The 18,674-nt window shown below is 42.2% G+C and overlaps 1 protein-coding gene across 6 annotated transcripts in view; it reads right to left on the bottom strand.

Moving 5' to 3' along the window:
* The window catches only part of CTNND2 (catenin delta 2), a 636,240-nt gene that overhangs the window by 250,684 nt on the left and 366,882 nt on the right, over nucleotides 1-18,674 (bottom strand). For 5 of the 6 annotated variants that reach the window (XM_071553697.1, XM_071553698.1, XM_071553696.1 and 2 more), the window contains one exon: nucleotides 16,362-16,926. In XM_071553697.1, the coding sequence (XP_071409798.1) occupies nucleotides 16,362-16,926 (565 nt within the window). The remainder of the gene's footprint in view (nucleotides 1-16,361; nucleotides 16,927-18,674) is intronic. The other variant, XM_071553703.1, reaches the window with a different exon arrangement.

Genomic DNA, 18,674 nt, shown 5'->3' on the forward strand with positions numbered 1-18,674 from the left:
AGGAATTTGCATATGCTTTAATCAAATGTAAACAGTTTTTACTTGTGCTCCTTGTGAAAGCCTTTACCACCAGCTATCCTACTTTGTAGCAGACCTAAGAAGCAGCCCCACACGATACTCTCTAAACATCTCTAATAGCCAGAGCATGTGGCACTGCCTTCCTCTCAAGGACTGAAGAGCTCAATGGAAACATGAAATATGCAAGTAATCATCTCAAGGTTAAGAAAAATACTCAGATTTGACCAGATAAACCATTCAGCCCTAATTTAGAAATCCTCCATCATAAAATGCATTGATCAAGAGTACTGTTAAGCAAATTCCCTATGTCTGTGATAGAGGAACATCATTACTGAGACATGAGCTGAAGATGAAGCTCAAGGACTGTTCTATTACCACTTACCAGTAATGTGTTTACACCATTTAACTTCATTGCAACCCCACACCTTCCAACATACAGTAGATCTCTGGCTACCAAAATCAGACTGTGAACACACTACTTCACTGTGCACTCAGGAGAAGCAACTCTCTAACAAGGAGGACTGATGAGCTAGAACTGGCTGCATCAATTTTTAATTTTAAACATAATGACAACTTTGTTCAGTTACAAGTTTAAAAAAATAAACAACAAACAAACAACAAACCCAACCCCAGACAATGGTAAAACTGCCATAAGCCCATCATGGATAAGGTGGTGCAGATAAAGAAACTGAAAGAAAATCACAGCAATTTTGTGGCTTTGGTGTGTTGCATGCTTTTTGGAGGAGTGAAAGAACTTTTTTATTTAAATAGCACATCAGGGCTGAAAACAATTTTTGACATAAGTTACTTTTAAATGCTTGTCCTGAAATGCTACTGTCCTTATTGAAAAAATAAATATATAGAGTAGACCACGTCATAGCTTCACTGTAATTCTGGAAAAGCAACATGTGAGAAAGAGGATACGAATAGCAGGATTTTTACTCTCAACTCATATGTAGCGAAACCTGTTTCACAGACACCAACCTGTTTTCATTTACATAGGAAAGAAGTTGATGTGAACACCAATGAGGAATTAGAACTGAACAGGGGGAGGAGAGTCAACCTTCACAGCTCAAGTTTTGATACTTTTTTTTGTGCCAGAAATTTATGCAGAAATATCTCCAAAATGCCTGTCTTAATATATGCATCTTCTACTCACAACACTGAAAAAGGTAAGTATGATCTACAATAAATATTACTACAAATAAAACTAACAAAACTTAGGTAATGTGAATATAACAGCAGTGTGTGATGAGAATTACTGTACCAAAGCAAACACTTCTAACCCAAGTACTGAAAGTGAATACCAATTGTTAAGACATGACAGATGGTTAAATTAACCGGTAAGACATGACAGGCCATATGGCAGCACCAGCTAATGCACACCTTGGGTACGTCAGCTTGTGCCCCCAGCACACCAAAGATCTGCTTTCACTAGAACCAGAATGCAGTCTAGAGTAAATTCTTTTCCAACTAGGTTTAGAATTTTCTTAAATACAGAATTCTCCTGTTTAGATTTTACACACACACAAATACAAAATGCATCAATTTGTTCTTTCCCCAAATACTGAAATTAAAGATTAACTAGTGGAAGTTTAGAACTACAACTAATTTCTCTCTTTACACCCTTTTTCCATTTCACTACACCATTCTCTCTGTTATTTGAGACTATTTGTACAAATAAGGAAGGAAATAATCCAATCTCCGAATTGACTAATTACACATGATGTCTTTCAACTTATGTCGAACTCTGGATGACTGAAAAAAGCCATGGATATGCTACTTTGGTATCCTTGCTCCACACTACAGGAGATCACCACAAACTAACAACATTCAAGCCCCAGAACTGAAGGGAAATACTTGCCACACCTGTCAGTATCTCAGACTGCTTTTCCTCAGGTTTTCGACTTAAAAGATTAAAGTTTAATACTATGCATGGTCTGGAATGTTTCTTGCAAACTATTGCTGTGCTGTCAAACCTATTACAAGTGTCACCGTCAGGATACTGCCATGCTCAGCTCACACTGTGGAATTTCCCAGACATAATTTGCCCATTAACCAGATTAAGTATCTTAGGAAAGTCTCCTCAAAACAGATTGGCTTTGGCTGCTTAAGGGACATCACAAAACCAATGTCTGACCTAGGGCTAGCAGAGCACTTTTCACATCAATGCTTAAAATAAAGGAAGAAGGAAAAAAACTGATATGCTTTTGAAAGTGCAATAAACAGGCCCAAAATAAACTTTAAAAATAATTTCATAAAGTTTACTATGTCTTATAAGAAGTATCTGGATAATTTTATCCCATTTAAACTTGTTTCTAACAAAATATTGAAATAATTACACTCCAAAGCACATTTAAAAGAAAACTAAAGCTAACTATATTTTCTTACATTGTCTATGATTTTAATAAGGCAAAATTACTTTACTGCAAAGTATTGCATCAGTTATTATAATTCTAAAAATCTAGGGAAAACAGAGAAAACCCACACCACACATTTGTGCTTCCTCCCAAGCATTTTGCTCTTTCAGCTACTGTCCTCATTCTGTTGAAAAGCATTCACCTGCTTAAAACATTTTATCAAAAATAAATGGTTAGTGGAAGAAGAGAAGTGTGACTGGGAGCAAAGAGATAAGAGGCAAAGATAGCCAGGAAGAAACAGCAGATTAAATGTGACAGACAAGTTCAGGGAGATAATTCCCATTTCATTTCTCATCTAAAGAACTGCCACTGAAGGAAGAACAATAAACAAAAACTCCCCCAAACCAGCCACTACCACATGGCAACAACTTGCTTCTAGCAAGAAAGGAAATTACAGATTTTTTTTTAATGCTATTAATGGAATGATCACATTGGGTGTTGCTTTGTTTTCAATTTTGGTTTTGGCTTGTTTTTTTTCACTCCTGTGTCTCAAGCTCTGCCTCTTTCATGGCCCTCAACCCTGACAATTTTAGAAAAAGGGAAAAGAACTTCTGTGCACGAATGGGAACAGACACTGCTATGTGGAGATACAAATCACTGTTCCCAACTTTCCTGCTCACTACCCACTTTGACTGAGGGCTGAGTGCCTCAGCAGCAGGACGATGTTACTAAGCAACACTGCCAAGCAGACCTGCACAAGCTGTTTGGAGAGCTCACCACAGCTTCACAACAACTGAAAATACTATCAAGCCTTTGTAGTAGAAGAGAACTTTGAAGTTTCGCTGAACGTCTTGATCTTAGAAAATATAAAAGTTCATTATTACAAATTTTGAGTTGTAAAAGCTTGTGTTGGACTACAGGCTCTATGCTAATAATTCAGCTCAACAAGTAAAGGAAATAAATACAAGTGTATTTGATGTGTCCCAAAAGCAAGTATCTAGAAAAAACCCAACCCTCTACAGGATATTCTGTGAAACCCTACAGTGACAAGGATTGCAAGCAAAGGGAAGAACAGTGCATCCTTAGTTCCCCAAAGCTGGGTCTTCCTTGCTCCCCTGAGGCACAAGGCCGTATCCCAAGGCATACTTGGGGACTCCACTTCTGCTCCTTAACCAGCAGTGCAGGCTGAACATCCCAAACCCCACAGGTCTGTGCAGGGCTAGAGATCACTGCCAGCAGCATGAGTGAACTCCTAAAATGGGCTGCTGCCTCCAGCAAAACAAATCAGGTGCTATTGCACTAATGCCTACCAGTGAAAACTCAACTTCTTGATCGTGTTTAACACTGTGGAAAAGCACAGCACCTAAAAAAACAGGAACACTCAACCCTTCCCCCAAACTGAGCATCAGCTCAGTCAACCTTAAAGGGAGCAAGTTCTCACAGCAGTTCTGGTGCAGGGGGAAGGGGAAAGCCTTTCCACATCAACTCCTCCCTGCACATAGAACAGAGAGAATATCTAAAGCTTAAATCCAATTGGAAGTGAAATTCTTGAGATTTTCACACAGAACTTGATAAGGAAGGTGCTTTGTGGAACAGCGGTTCCCAAAGGGACAAAAAGTCACTGTGCAACACCGTGTGCAAGGTAACACCAGAAAGCAAAACTCAGTTGGGTAATGAAGTGTCAGGTCTGCCCAGGTACAGTATCCCTTCAACCGGCTTTTGCTGGGCAACCTGAATTTTTTATCTAATTGTGCTGTCATTCCTGGCAGTTCATGCTTCCAACAGGTGGCTTCTTGCTAGCAGGGAAGAGCCAAACAGATAGTTCTAATGAATCCTGACCATGCATGCACCTTTTAAAAAGTATTAACTCACTGTGAATATTGTTCATACTTCTTTAGCAAACCAATGTTTCAGTGTGATAGATAAAGCTGCAATCCAAGATACCACATCTGGGGTTTGCTCACAGAAGTGTGTTTGCAACTTATGTTTTGTAATTCCTTTTACAACAAAATTGCATGTTATTAGATGTGTGAACAATATTAACTTTTGGAAATTTTATCTGTAACGCTTCGTACTCAAACTTGCCTTTCACTAAGAGAAAAGCATCAGGTAGCATTTGTTCTTTTATGTAAAGTCATCTTTAATAGAATATTAAACAATTTCTCCTCTTAGTGGCTGTCTCCTCCTCAGTGAACATTTGCTTGCAGTCCCCAGTTTCTGGAATTCACCAACACATGAGATACAAGTCTGTGACATTCCAGGAGAGAAAAATGGAGTTCATTATCTTTGTCTTTTTCTCCATGCCACATTCAAGAAAAGAAAGATCTCTCTGGATATTCTGTAACAAACTGTATTACTCATCAAGTTTTCATTATTCATTTGAGACTCACTGCATTTAAAATATGAGAGTTAAAACATGTAGCTTTTATTAAATGTATACATAATCAATTTGAATACAATCTAACTAAAGAATTTACTTATGCCTGTAAAAAAGTTTAGACCAGCAATTATGCATTCTTACAATTACACTCAATGGATTATCATACCATTATTCAAGCTGGTTTTAGGATGTTTCCATTATGTACACATAGAGGCCTCTGTTAAAACACTTAAAATAATCTCCTATTATTAAAATCATTATAATCTAAAGCAATTCTAACAAGCATAAAGGAAATGCTAAATGTAGAGACAAAGAAAAGGAATACTGTTAACACCATGACATGAGTAGCTTAAGGACTTGCGCAAAATTTATGTTGGAATAATCACTATATCCCATAAAATAAAGTTTTCTCTTTCAATTCATTATGCTTACTAATAAAGCAATCACAAAACAGCATGCATTTAGTATCCAACTCCCAGAAACTCAAATATCTTATGCAAATCCTTCCACAATAAGCAGCAAGCAAAGGAGGAAATGGATGGCTACAGATTTTTTTTTAGCAAGAACTTAAAAGAAAAAAGAAAAAATAGAAGGAAAGAAACAAAACCAGAAAAATGGACTTTGCAATGTGCCATTAGTCTCATGAATTCAGAATATCCCTGAAAAACATGGTAAGGAAAGGACTGTAAACAGAAACAGTTCCATCACTGAGCAGAGAGTTCGTGCTGAAACAAAAGGGCCATGACAAATGCTGCAGGAGACAAATGATGAAAGAAGTTCACTGGCAAAAGGAAAGCAGATCTAAGGCAAGGAACCCAAGAAATGTGTTCACAGCAGTTTGCAATAAATCACTGAAGTGCTCAGCTTCAAGCAGGACTTTAACACTAATTTCAACTACAAGCACGAGATGCATGTTAGTCCAAAGGTGACAAGCACTTGAGGCATTCTGAACTGTCACACAACTAGTTCCTGGTTATTCATAAATGCAAATTGACACCATTTGCAGGCCAAATGGGTGCCTCACCTGTGGAGCCAACAATTCCATGACCATATGGCTGGCTGAAGACATGTGCATCAAGTTTTGCCTGATATTACAAAAGAAGTCCAAAATCTACTGCAGACTGAAAATAGAAGTGGCATCACAACCACAATAAACTTCAGAGAAAAAAAGATTTTCAGCTAAGACAGTTAATTCTTGAACTCCTGGACTCACAAGATAGGCAAGACACAAAATAGATGGAGAAGACTGTTCAGTTACAATCCACATTAGCTTCAGATTCTTGCCAAAAGCAGCTCAAGATGCAACACAGACTAGGACCATATGAGCTAAACAGGAACTCCAACTTCGGACTGAAAGAAATGCAAAATTTGGATGAATAAACCTCAAAAACTTTGAAGCTTGCTCAGAGACCAGACAAAGTGCAATCGTGGCTCGAGGGTCATTGTACGCAATAGGGTTACCAGTTTCAAATCTTTTGAGGTAAAACAGAGGAGCTCACAAAGATCCTGCAGTCAAACACATCACGGTTGGTTAGTCAAAGCCCTAAAAGCAAAGACTGTGGGTGAAAAAAAGTCACTCAGAAGACACCTTTTGTTCACATTCCCTCCTTGGTCAGAGATGAATCACAGAAATACAGAAAGGTGTGGGTCAGAAGGAACCTTAAGACCATCTAGTTTCAACTCCACCCTACCATGGACAGGGATCACTATCCTAAAAGCTGCCAGGGCTTGACTAATCCTTCATCAAATTATTTAATCTTACCAGGATTCAGCATTCTTAACGTATAACACCTCCATTTACTAAGAGCAGCTATGAAACCTAGCAGCCTTTCCTCTGTTAAGAAAAGAAGGAAAGACACTAAGTCAGGTCAGTGTACAAGCAGCTTCTTCATTTCTTGATCATTCACGCAGGACAGTTCAGAAAAGCAAAAGGCTGGAAAGAGTCTGCCTTGCCAACAGAGGGTCACAGTTGTATACAGTTCACCAGATGAAGTCCTACCCTATAGAACACTTTCAGTTTTGCTTGTTGTGTGATTAGGTCATGCAATATTCTGTTTCTAATATAGGTGATTGAGATACGCTGTATTCAAGCAGGTGTAGTAGTGGTTTTAGCTAGGCCTCAAATTAGCAGGCTCAGAGAATCTACGTGGATTGGTAGAGATAGCTCTCACCTGACTGGGTAACCAAGGAAATATTTCATACCAGATGACGCAAACCTAAGATGTGTTGCAGCAGTGGGAGGTGTTAGTTTAGTTCCACCATGGCTGATGTACAAGCCAGACATGGTGCAGCTCCTGTCCTGGAGTAGGCCTTGCTCCTGCTGCTACTTGCCTTTTGTTTGAGTTCTGGGAAGTAGAAATATTTTGTTGTTATACTTTCTCTTTCTTGCAGGGTGTCTTTTAGAGTGCTTATGAATCTAGAGTAACGAGCTTTGTATTAACTGGGGAGTGGGAGGTTATTTCTTGCTATACATAACTTGTGTAAGTGTGTGTTATATTGTAGTTTTCTCTTAATTTTCTCTTTTCTGTATAAATATATGTAGTCAGTTTAAGCATAAACCTAGTCTGAGAGTTTTTTTCCCCCTTCTCCCTTTTCTCAGCCAGAGGCCAACTCTGTTCCTTGAGCAGTTGGCATTCTGCCAGCTCAACCCAAGAGAGCAGGTCACCCAGGTCTTTTCCTACTATTGTTTTCAGCCAAAGATATAGAACATGCAACTAGCTATTAGGTGCATTATTACCTTGGCTCCAATTCTGTTCTATTCCTCTGACCTGCAAAACTCTTTCCACACGGGATTTATCTTCCACTCTTCAGAAAATGCCTCCTAATATTCCACTATCAAGAAGTTTCCTTGGCTTATTTCAGGGTTTTGTGCCAAGATAATAAAATGAAAGAGTATTTTTTAAGGGGCAAAAAGAATCCTCCTTTGGGGACTTTCTTCGTAGCATCTTTTCTTTCCATTACTTCCATCTTCAAATGGCAAACTGACAATGTTCCTTTACCCGGGTCCCTTCCCAACTACACTCTTTAAAGAATACCCATCTTCTCTCGATTAACTAAGCATTTCCCAAGTGACACTACGGAAAATGTGTGCTCAAAGCCCTGACAGGAAATAGAAAGACATCAGATATAACCTAAGAAAAGGTCAGTAAGCAGGTTATTCTAGTACAATCCGTTTTTGGAGAATTCATGTTGCAAATTATCCCATTAACCATTTACTACCTTCATGCCTTCCTATCAGTTTTTGTTGTAATGTCCAAAAAGCACTGTGATTATCTGGTCTCCAATTTTCCTTTTACTCAGTTCTCCCTTTCTTCAGGGCGTATTAGCCCTAATCACACAAAGGGCTGTCATCACTTTCTTTCCCCCCCCCCCAAATATCTGAGAGTCCAACCCAGACTCCTTTGCAGACCACGCTCCCAGGACTTTGAATAGCTCATGACACCTTTTGGTGGGCAAATGTAAACATGGCTATCCCTGTGAACCAGGATGCTCAGGGAAGTTGCAGGTGGGAGAAAGACCCCATGGAGAGGTGTCATTTAGCTCTCCAGTCACAAGTAATCTTCCCCAGTATCAGAGGGTCACAGCTCCTTCTCTGCCCTTCCTTTCCTCCCAGGCAACACTCCTTTAACCCCAAGACAGCTTTAGTTCTATGATCAAAAGGTTTTACTGCCTGAGAGTAGCAGAGCTGGCTAGTTGATAAAGGGGATGGTTTGCACCAGGGTTGGACAGGGAGGACATACACATACACTATGGTGGAAGTAAACACAGAAAAGCATATGCAAAAATTCCTCAGTAAAGGAAGGCTTGCCCAAGATTTAAAACCACTTATATTCAAACTAATATGTCACTTTTCTATTACAGAATCATACAATGGTTTGGGTTGGAAGAGACCTTAAAGATCAGCCAGTTTCAATCCCCTGCCATGGGGAAGGACACTTACACACTGTAAGTTGTGACTTGATGCACTTACTAAAAATCTGTGTGATTGGATTGGCAGTTTCATATGCCATGCCTTATAATTGCAAGATTAGTCATCACTTGGTCCTTCTCATTTCACCATATTAAATTCTGACTTTTGCTTCTAACCACTTATGATAATGCATAGTTCCATGAATTCATTATCATTTGACAACATCTCTGTCCTCTCCAATACTACTTTTATAAAAAAAAGAAGTATTTTGTTCTGGGTCCATATCTAGGTAATCTTCCAATCTGACCCTACAATTTAGGAAAAATTGCCTCACTTGTCTCCCATGATTGCCCATAGAGCAAACGTGGCTCAGTGTAGTTTCTGGTTTCTGCCACTAATGACAGGTAATGTGTTTTACACATGAGCACACTGCATGGGCAGACATGGGTACCTCACCACCTAAGTTCTGGCCTTAAATAAAGGGAGCCTTTCTTCACTGTCCATTCTGCAATCTTCTTCTTGCTGTAGTTAATTATTTCCTTTTGATTAGAGGCATCTTCACTGCTTTAAAGATGGTGCATGCACACAAAATCCAAAAAGCTATTAGATATCCCAACAATTGAATGCTTGTGGTTACTCATGAGCTGCACACAGTGACTTTCTAGATCTCAGCTACTCCATCTACTGCAAACAGTTTCTGTGCAACAGCACCTGGTTTCAGACCCTGAGGAAGCTACAGATGTCACCTGTGCTGCCTTTGCCCAGTGCACAAGCAAGAAAATCACAGTCATCCTAATTCAGATTGTACAGCACAAGCAAATCTTTTCACTGATGCCACAAAAACCTGAGTATCAGAAATTTGACAGAAGGGGACCTTGCCTTTGTCTGATACTCCCTATCCCATATAACAACACTTCCTTCTGCTCTGAAGAAGTGGATTTGAGGCCAGAGACACATGGCACAGAATAACACTCCTGGCAATTGAAGAGGACACTATTGAGACCTGAAGGCAAAAATGGGTGGTAACAGGCACAGACAGGACCCAGCCTCAATAGTACGCCCTTAGGACCCAGAAGTTTGGATGTACAATCACTTACAAGGCCACAGTCCGCTTCTGTAATCTCATATACTAAACAGAAGACAAATCAATGGAACCAAGACACAGCTGCATGGACTCGAGTGCCAACACTGGTTAATGTATTTCCATTGCTCTAATGTAAGTTCCATAAAAATGAGGTTCCTGAAACACCACTTTTTCACTTCATATATTCCATTGGATTTCAGTAGCCAAGAAAAAATGACAGACAAATTCCAGCTCCTTTGATTAACAATCCTTCTGCTAGGGACACGGGCTCTTCCCTGCTAGCTCTTTGCCCAACTTCACCTCCTTCTTGTGCTCCTGCTCAGCAGGTATATAACCAGAGACATTTTAAACTGTGTTTTGGTCCTTCCAGTGACTTACATGCTCCCATTTGAATCCAGGCCTTCTCAGGAACACTGCTAAATTTCAGGACCAGAGGCCAGAAACCATGTGTGTGGCTACAAGCAACTGCACAGGCCTCAGTACCGTCCACAAGCATATCCACCTAAAAGCCCAGAAACAGCCACTGCCAGTTAGTTACAATATCTGCACCTTCATATAGTTAAATCTACTTTCAGCAATGTTGCAGGCTGGTACTCGTTGCCTAAAAGCTTGTTAGTATGGAATATTAATTGATTTCACACCCCTCTGAAAGACCATTAGGAGGATTAGTCAAACAATTTCCCGTATCAGGAATAGGAAGCAAAAGGAAAGGTTGTGGTCACTGCGAGAACAGGACTCAACTTTAGACATATTTCTGGTGCTTGACCACACTGGAAGCCAAAGCTCATGTTCATTAGCTCAAAGATATATCCATGCACATGGGGCCTCTGTAATTGACCCTTGCCAATTACTCCTCTCCTATGAGCAAATTAACATAAGCTGGATCTGAAAGACAGAGGACCAAAAATTATGGCAATAATAAGCTATTTCAAAGGCATCCACCTTGATCCTTCTGCTTTTTGCCTGTACTCTGTCTGTTCTGGATACCTTGACCAACCTGGAATTGAGCACTGTTGTAAATGTTTCAGTTCTATCAATTAGAAACATATTCATGGCTGAAGAAACACACAGAACTAGAGGCAAAGAAAAGCAAAGTGTACATTGAGTTGTGTATTTGTATCAACTCCAAACCAACATCAGTATAGCTGATCTCCAGGTTACAATGTGGAAACAGATAACTTTGTATCAGAAAGATACCAAATTCTAAGTCTCTGACTAATATCTTAATTATTACATGATATTACTCAAAATCTTCCATTTGGGTTTCTTGTCTGAGTAGAATGAAGAAGAAAATAATAATCCTAGGACTGCAGTGTCTGTCCCAGAACAAAAGAGCATTAACAGTGTTCTCATGTGTAAAGGCTCTGACAGCAGGTAAAGGAATTTCCCAGCTAATAAAAACAAAGAAAAAAAAAACAACTTAGGAAAAAAATCTATGGAAAACTACTTTTGTTAAAATTAATGAAGGAATTTGGTTCTCCCTATAAAAGAGATACTCATGGGATTCTGTAAAAATACAAAATAGTTACTGGAAATAACTGAGTATTCTTTTTGTTATAATTGATCATATATATAGACCAAATCCAACAGCTTATCATAATGCAAAAAATCCAAATATTTTTCTTCCTTGCCTGTCCAAAGAAGTAGAATGATACATTGCACCTAGACTGTTTTATTAGCTCAGCCCTGTGTCTGAGGTGGGGATTTTAAGGCACAGAGAACTCAATTCTGGGGTGACTTAGCTTTGCTTTGGCTGCAGGTTAACAGTAATGCAGCCATTCTAGCACAAATACATAGTACAGTGTGATTTACTGGAGAACTCAAACACTTAACCAGATAATTTTTTAAAGAAGGCAATGAACAAGTGATATACACATGATCCAGTATCTTCATGCAATTAAAAGAAAACCTAAATCCATGCTAGTGGTAATGTACATCAGCCACCCCATACAAAGCTGCTTAAGCTGTTCTGTGTCCCTATGATTGCACACTGAAATGTTAAAACATTTCAACACTCACCATCAAACCGAAGACCTGCCATAAACCTCTACAGGAAACCAGAGTTCAACACATGCAATGAAAAGCTTACAGAAGAAGAAAAGGCAAAGGAAGGTCCTCAGCAAAGAGGGAGAAGAGTGACACAAAACAGATGAAGGAGCAGAAGGAACCAATTAAGACACTGATAAACTTAGAACTTTTCCTCACTAAAGAGTGGAAAGCATATTTTATGTAATTACTCATGGCACATTTTTATAAACTAGTGCTGTTTTAGTGTTAATACCACACATGCACACAGACAGTTCTACACAGAAAAGAAAAAATGATTTTCATTATGATTTTACAGGGAACTGAAAGATTTTATTTGCAAACACTAGGCTGAACACTGAACTTATCAGCACCGGTGGCACCAGGGCTGTGTAGAGTGATGCTGCGGCTCCCGTTTCAGTGGAATGTGCCACTACTATATGAAGGATAGTTGTATAATCTCTCCATCTAAAATTTACAAAGTGATTCACATCAACATTCATTTCTTAAACTGAACCTTTTAGGACTGCTTATGAAGCATGATGCAGTCTTCAAATATAATTATCTTCCTATTATTTTGTTTTTAATACAGCAATGTGTAAAATTACTTTGCACTGCCTTATGTATCCTTAGTCTTCCCTAATCCTGGATGAAGAGGCAGGAGTGGCTTGTAGAGACTGTCCCTGTCACAGTACCTGAGGGACAAACTACCTCAACAAGACACTTTCACTGCCTCCTTTTGCCTTTGCTACTAAATAAGCTCAGTACTGCTCTAGTACTATCTGATTCTGCCCAGCAGGAGATGCATCAGGAGAGCATGAAGCACCTGTGCCTCCTGAAAGGATTTTCCCATGTTTCTGCTGCTTGTTGTCCTACATGCTCCTCCTTTCAGGCAAAATGGGCTGCTTTGGAGAGTTTGGCTCTCAGCAGTGCCCTGCAGCTCAGTCCAGGTGTGGAAGCTACAAGAAGGTACCTACAAACTGTGCTTTATAGATTGAGGTTGCTTCTTGAACAGATGACTGAATATGCTTAGGAGCAGTGCAGAGCAGAAGACTCCTTCTAAATCTGTAATTGCAGATCACAGCAATGAAGCAGATAGACTAAGAATAAACACAGCAAGTGTACACTCATCAGAGCCACTATATACACATGTACACACGTACCCGTCCACGCACACGCTTGGCAATGGCAACAGCTCAAGTATAACTAGACTAAAAGCCATTTCTGAAGACGTTTCTAAGGTTACTCGGTTAAAACTGAGTCATTGCATACTGTTGCATGTCTTATTTGAAATTCAGGATGAAGTCTAAGTATTGCCATTTTTATAATTTCAAGTAGTTTCATAATCGAGTTTGTAGGAAATTAATATAAATAATGCCATCTCTTCAGTTAAGTCTTACAAAGATTATGTTTGGGCAATCTGTGTAACTTTTGAATTCAATCTTTTTAGAAATGAATCATATCTGAATATCTTGTCTTTTAAACACCTAAGTCTGGCAGGGATACAGTTTGGCTTGTTTAGCATACTGAAACCCAGCAGTATTCATGAACTAGATAGTTCCAGGACAAATTTCTGATATTATGCAAAAATAATTAAAACAAATGTATTATTTGTATTTCCAATAATTACTACAAATAATGGTTTTTCTATTGCCAGAGATTAAAAGAAGATTGCTTCATGTAACATCATCCCTGTGATGACACATACATACCAATGCAACTTCACATTAATCACGGCAGGCAAACCATCAATCAGTGCAATGTGACAATTATTCTCCACTCCTCCTCCTCCTCTCTCCCTCTCCCTCTCCCTCAAAAAACCCCCCAAGACCTTAACTCATCTTTGGATGTTGTGAACAAGAAGCAAAAACATAATTTATTGAACATTAGCCTTTCAAAATATAATTGCATTCTCTCCTTCTCAATGGGTTTGATTTCTAATACAATGACTGAAAAAAGCCTGCAAAATTATAATATAATTACAGGTCAAATACCAAACCTGTTCTGAGCAAAAATACCTATGGAAGAAAATTGATAAAGATTACTTTAGTAGTATCCATACCACCTGATCCTGACTATCTCTAAAGCATATGTTAATTTTAAGCCTCTGTGTAGTCCGTAGACTTCAGTGAATCCAGTGAAAGTCTAAAAGATTAGTCAGGCACTTAACACTGCTAGCAAACAACTAACTCTGGGATGGCAGAGAGGCCATGAGGAACATGCTTCAGAATGGCAAGTAAGGGGTGAGAACACACAATAGGAAACCTTTGCAAAAGAATGGGTCATGTGATGGAGTTCCTTTCAAGGACTACTTGAAAGGCATGTCACCACCGAGGGGAGGGGAAAAAGAAGGTATTTACTAACTTACTGTTGCTTGCACTGATTCATTTCAAGCAGCAATATTATCTCTGCATGTCTGCCACCTAATACTTATTCAAGTTACAGGATTTTCCATTTGTTATAAAAGAAGACCAAAGAGGGTTTTTACATATCTTAAAAGCAAATTCTTACAAGATACAGTGACTCAGAAGATTGTTATGTTTGTCCTGATCAGCAAAGCACTCAGAAAAGTTAGTGCTACTTTTTACAAACCTAGCAGCAGACTCAAACTGTCAACCACTATTTCCCTCCCATATTAAAATCCACACAAAAATATACCTGCCATTTCCTGAATGCATGTATCTATAGGCTTTTCTTTCACTAAAGCCATAAGTCAGTGAATCAGGCAACTCTCTGCAGTGGGCCTTAAAAGGAAGCAGGTTATGTGAGATGCAGAACTCCTACTAAAAGCTTTTATGTAAAAGCAATCCAAGAAAATGAATGTCAGTTTCTTAACTTTTATTCAAATCAAACCAGAAAAGTAGCTATTAGGAATACCTAGAGAATCACTATTGGCCAAGTAGGCCAAGAAAGTCTAAATCCATCTGGCAACTTGGATCTAGCCGAGGATGAACAGGTTCTCTCAACCCTGTAGCACTTCAGAGTCATTATGATGGACCTTAAAACCCTACAGAAACAAGCTTTGACTGAACTATCATCACAGTTTTGATGCTGCAATGCTATAAAAGATGGCTCCTTGAAAAAAACACCACAAACCAAAACCCTAATACAATACGAATTCCATTGCTAAAAAGTCCATAAACAGGAAAATGGACTGTGCCTGTTAGAAACTTCCCAAAGTAAAGACTTTCATCCTAGAACAAAGGTAAGAAAAATCAGAAAAATACTGGTAGCTCACAGCCACAGGTACGTAAGTTCTAAATTGATTTTTTTTCTCTGTTCCTTTGATGCTGAACGTTCCCTTCATGCCTTTTTATACTTAAACAACTGTTGCTATAGGATGAAGTTAGAAAACTCCTTAAAATACAAAGCCTGTGGCAATTCTAAACTTTCACTTGATGAAGGCAGGATTTTATACCTATGGCAGACAATCTGTTGGACTACACTGGGAGAAGTTATACTAATAAAATTAATAAACAAACCATTTTGCATTTTGAGACTGACTATTTGACAACAGGGTTTATATGTGTCCCAAGATCTCAAAGTTAGCATCATTTAATGATTTTGTTGCTTTACACGTTCTGAAACTAAGAAAATGATGGTATGTATACATATATGTATATAAATAAAGCTTTTAAATCCCCGCCCTTTAAATACAAAAAACAGTCCATCAAATAATTATTACAAGGAGATAGATTAATATCGTATTTTATTATCAGTTAATTCAATCTGTGTATTTAGACACACTGGAATTATACAGGATGCTGACAACAGCTGGAGCAGGGCAGAGGAGGAGGATGAGGTCTTAACTCCAGTAAGACACTTGTGTACCTGACTGGTAAACTCAGCCAAACTTCTTTATGTATCCTATTTATCTTCAGATCTATTTATGTCACAGAAGAGAACATATGAGCATAGCAGCTGTTACTATAGCAATGAAACTGGAAATTTTGAGAACACAAAAACCCACCCCTTGAAGGATGCTCAGTTTAGCAGAGAGAGCTGGTTTAGAGAACAGCACACCAGTATCTCTCTTCTTAGGATCTGCTCAAAGTCTGCGGTTACAGAGACATTAAATCAGTTGTAACAACCTGTTCCCTAAAGAGCACTTGCAGCCAAATCACCGCCACCTATTACTCGGCACGACTCGGTACGCCGGGAGTTCCTAAGTAACCCAAACTTGTCCAAGTACGCCAGAATCGCCTGTAAATCCGGGGAAGAGCGTTTCTCTGCAAAAGGCTCACAGGTTCTGATCGCGGCAGAGAATGGATTCGCCATAGTAACAAACCCCCACCCGCACCGCGGGTCGCAGTCGGGCGAGCCCGCACCGCCTGGGTACCGCGCACACCTGCCCGGCGCCGGGAGGGCGGGACGAGCCGGCACAAGGCAGGTACTTTCCTCACGCAGCGGGCAGGCATCCCGTCTCCACGGGCACGAACCGGAATGCAGCCCACCCCCATTCCTCCCACACACCGGTTTTCTGTCAAACCCCCGCCGCTCCCGCCCCTCCTCGGCCCTGCCGCCCCCCGTGCCCGTCCCCCGGCCCCGCCGCGCACCCGGAGGCGCTGCCGGCCCCGCTCTCACCTGCCAGGGAGCCGGGTCTCTGCAGCGTGGCGGTGGCGTACAGCTCCTGGGAGTGCTTGCTGTACTGATCGGCAGCGTGAACCAGCCGCTTGGTAGGCGACAGGGTGGCGTAAGTGCCGATGGTGGAGCTTAACTGGTGGATAGGAGAGGAGGAAATGTTAGACTGGACGGTGGGCGGGGAGGTCACTCGGATGGGGGACGGCGACAGTCCCGCCGAGGAGACGACGATGTTGATGGGCGAGCTGGTGCTGTAGGACTTGGCCAGGCGGCTGGGGGACTGCTTCGGGGAGGAGAGGCGCTGCGCGGTGGCGTAGGCGGCGCCCTCGGCGGCGGAGCCGGCCCGCGGCAGCTTGGTGGGGGAGCCGCCGGGCTGTGCGGGCAGCGGGGAGCTCACCCGCTGCGCCGGCAGCGTGGAGCTGGCGTAGTAGAGCGCGGCGTGCTGGGGCTCGGGCAGGTGGAAGGCGCTGCCGTGGCTGGGCGCGAAGGGCTCCCGCGGCTGCGGGGCGGCGGGCGGCGGCGGCGGCTCCGGCCCGCCCGGGTGGGCGCCGCGGCCCCCCGGGCCCTGCTGCGGGAAGGAAAGGCAGAGGCGTCAGCGGGGGCGGCGCGGCGGGGCCGCCCGGCTCCCCCCGGCCCTGCGCGGGGCGCTGCGAGGGGCTCTGGCCGGGGGAGTCCCCGGCGGGCGCGGCCCCCGCGCTGACCTCAAACCAGGCCGGCACCCGCGGGATTACGGGACTCGATAATCTGCTAAAGCATTCCCGGCCTTTCAGGGCAAAAACCTGCCGCCAGCTCGGTCCGAGCGGCGTCGGAAGAGCTCCCGACGGCTGCAGCCCGGCCGTGGGCGCAGCACCCCGGGCTCCGCCTGTCCAGCCCTACACCGGGCACAGGTCGGCCCCGGCTCACTTAAACACGGAGATACGCCCGCGCCCCTTTATTCTGTGGACATTAGAGAAGAGCAGCCGAAGTCAAGGAAAGGGCTTTAATGGAGTAACTATACTCGGTTTCCCGCAATCTCTGCCCTATGAGAGGCAACGTGCCGAACCGGGACAGGCACCGCACCGGCAGAACTGCGGCCGCGGCCTCGTGTGAAGGGGCGGAGGGAGGAAGGGGAACCCGGGCCAGCCCCCGCCGAGTCTCGCCGGCAGCACGGAAAGAAGCAGCGCCTCGGCCTGACTGACTCGGCTCGAAAGGAGCGGGAGGGGCTTGGGGGGCCTCCCCGGCCGCATCCAGCGGGGAGGGACGGGAGGAGTTCCCCGCTGCGACCCGCGGGCACCGCACCGCTACGTACCCCCTAAGGCGGTAATTGAAGGGGGCTGGGCAGAGGGAGCGAGAGAAAATCCTCGGGAGATGCTGCCTACGAGAAATTTCGGTTTGTGCCGGCGCCGCTTGTGCAGCCGCAGAGGATGGAGCTCGCCCTCACACACACGCGGCTTCCCCTTTTATTATCGGGGATCTTGGGCTCAGGAGAACATCTGTGAATCTGGGAACATTAAAATCCTTTCCTAACTGTGCCCCGCGCAGAGCGAGAGCTCAGCGCTCTGCTGGAAGATGCATTCTTGGATTCAGACACTATTTTTTTCTGGCTATGCAGGGGATTTACTTGAAACCTCAGAAAGCGCTCCAGATCCTCAGAGCTGACAGTGTAGTTTGAATCGGTCTGACCAGTGCTTTGCCCAAACACACACACACACCTCGCAGCTACTGATTTTCTTAGCGAGAAGAGGCTTGAAAATGTGAATAATGAATTTTGTGACTCAATTCAAAGAGGTGTGGTGAATGCTAAGAGCAGCATTGTTATGCATTTAGATAGCACTGTGTTTTTTTAGTAGCGTCCTACAGGGAAAAAAACCAACAAAAGTAAGCAAAAGCACCATGTTCCTGATACGAAATTTGATTTATTTTCATTAGGATACTCAATAAAGGATTTGATCAGGAACTGAGGACAAGGTAACTAATCCACGCAAAGAATAAACAAGGTTCAAAATACCAGAAATGTGTACTTTTACCTATGTATGCCCACTGGGAATTTTTCTGTTCTTTTTTTTTTTTTTCACTTACTCAAATGCTTTGCTACTGGGGGAAGAATATGCACTTTCCTAGAGAGGGACAAGAAACAAGGTTTTGGAGGAGCTGCTCCTGGTGCTCTGCTCTCAGTTGGCAGTAGGGTGGAAGAAGCTACAGCACTTGGAGCATTCAGCCTCTCCAGGGAGCACTGCAAGCCCCAAACCTCACTGGCTTCTGGAGGGTTTGCACCTCACAGAAAAATGGCTTTCCAGATAAATGGAGTGTAAACTGTTCACTCCAGGTGAGTAACTG

Source organism: Pithys albifrons, chromosome 4 (assembly GCF_047495875.1).
Source record: "Pithys albifrons albifrons isolate INPA30051 chromosome 4, PitAlb_v1, whole genome shotgun sequence".
NCBI lineage: Eukaryota > Metazoa > Chordata > Aves > Passeriformes > Thamnophilidae > Pithys > Pithys albifrons.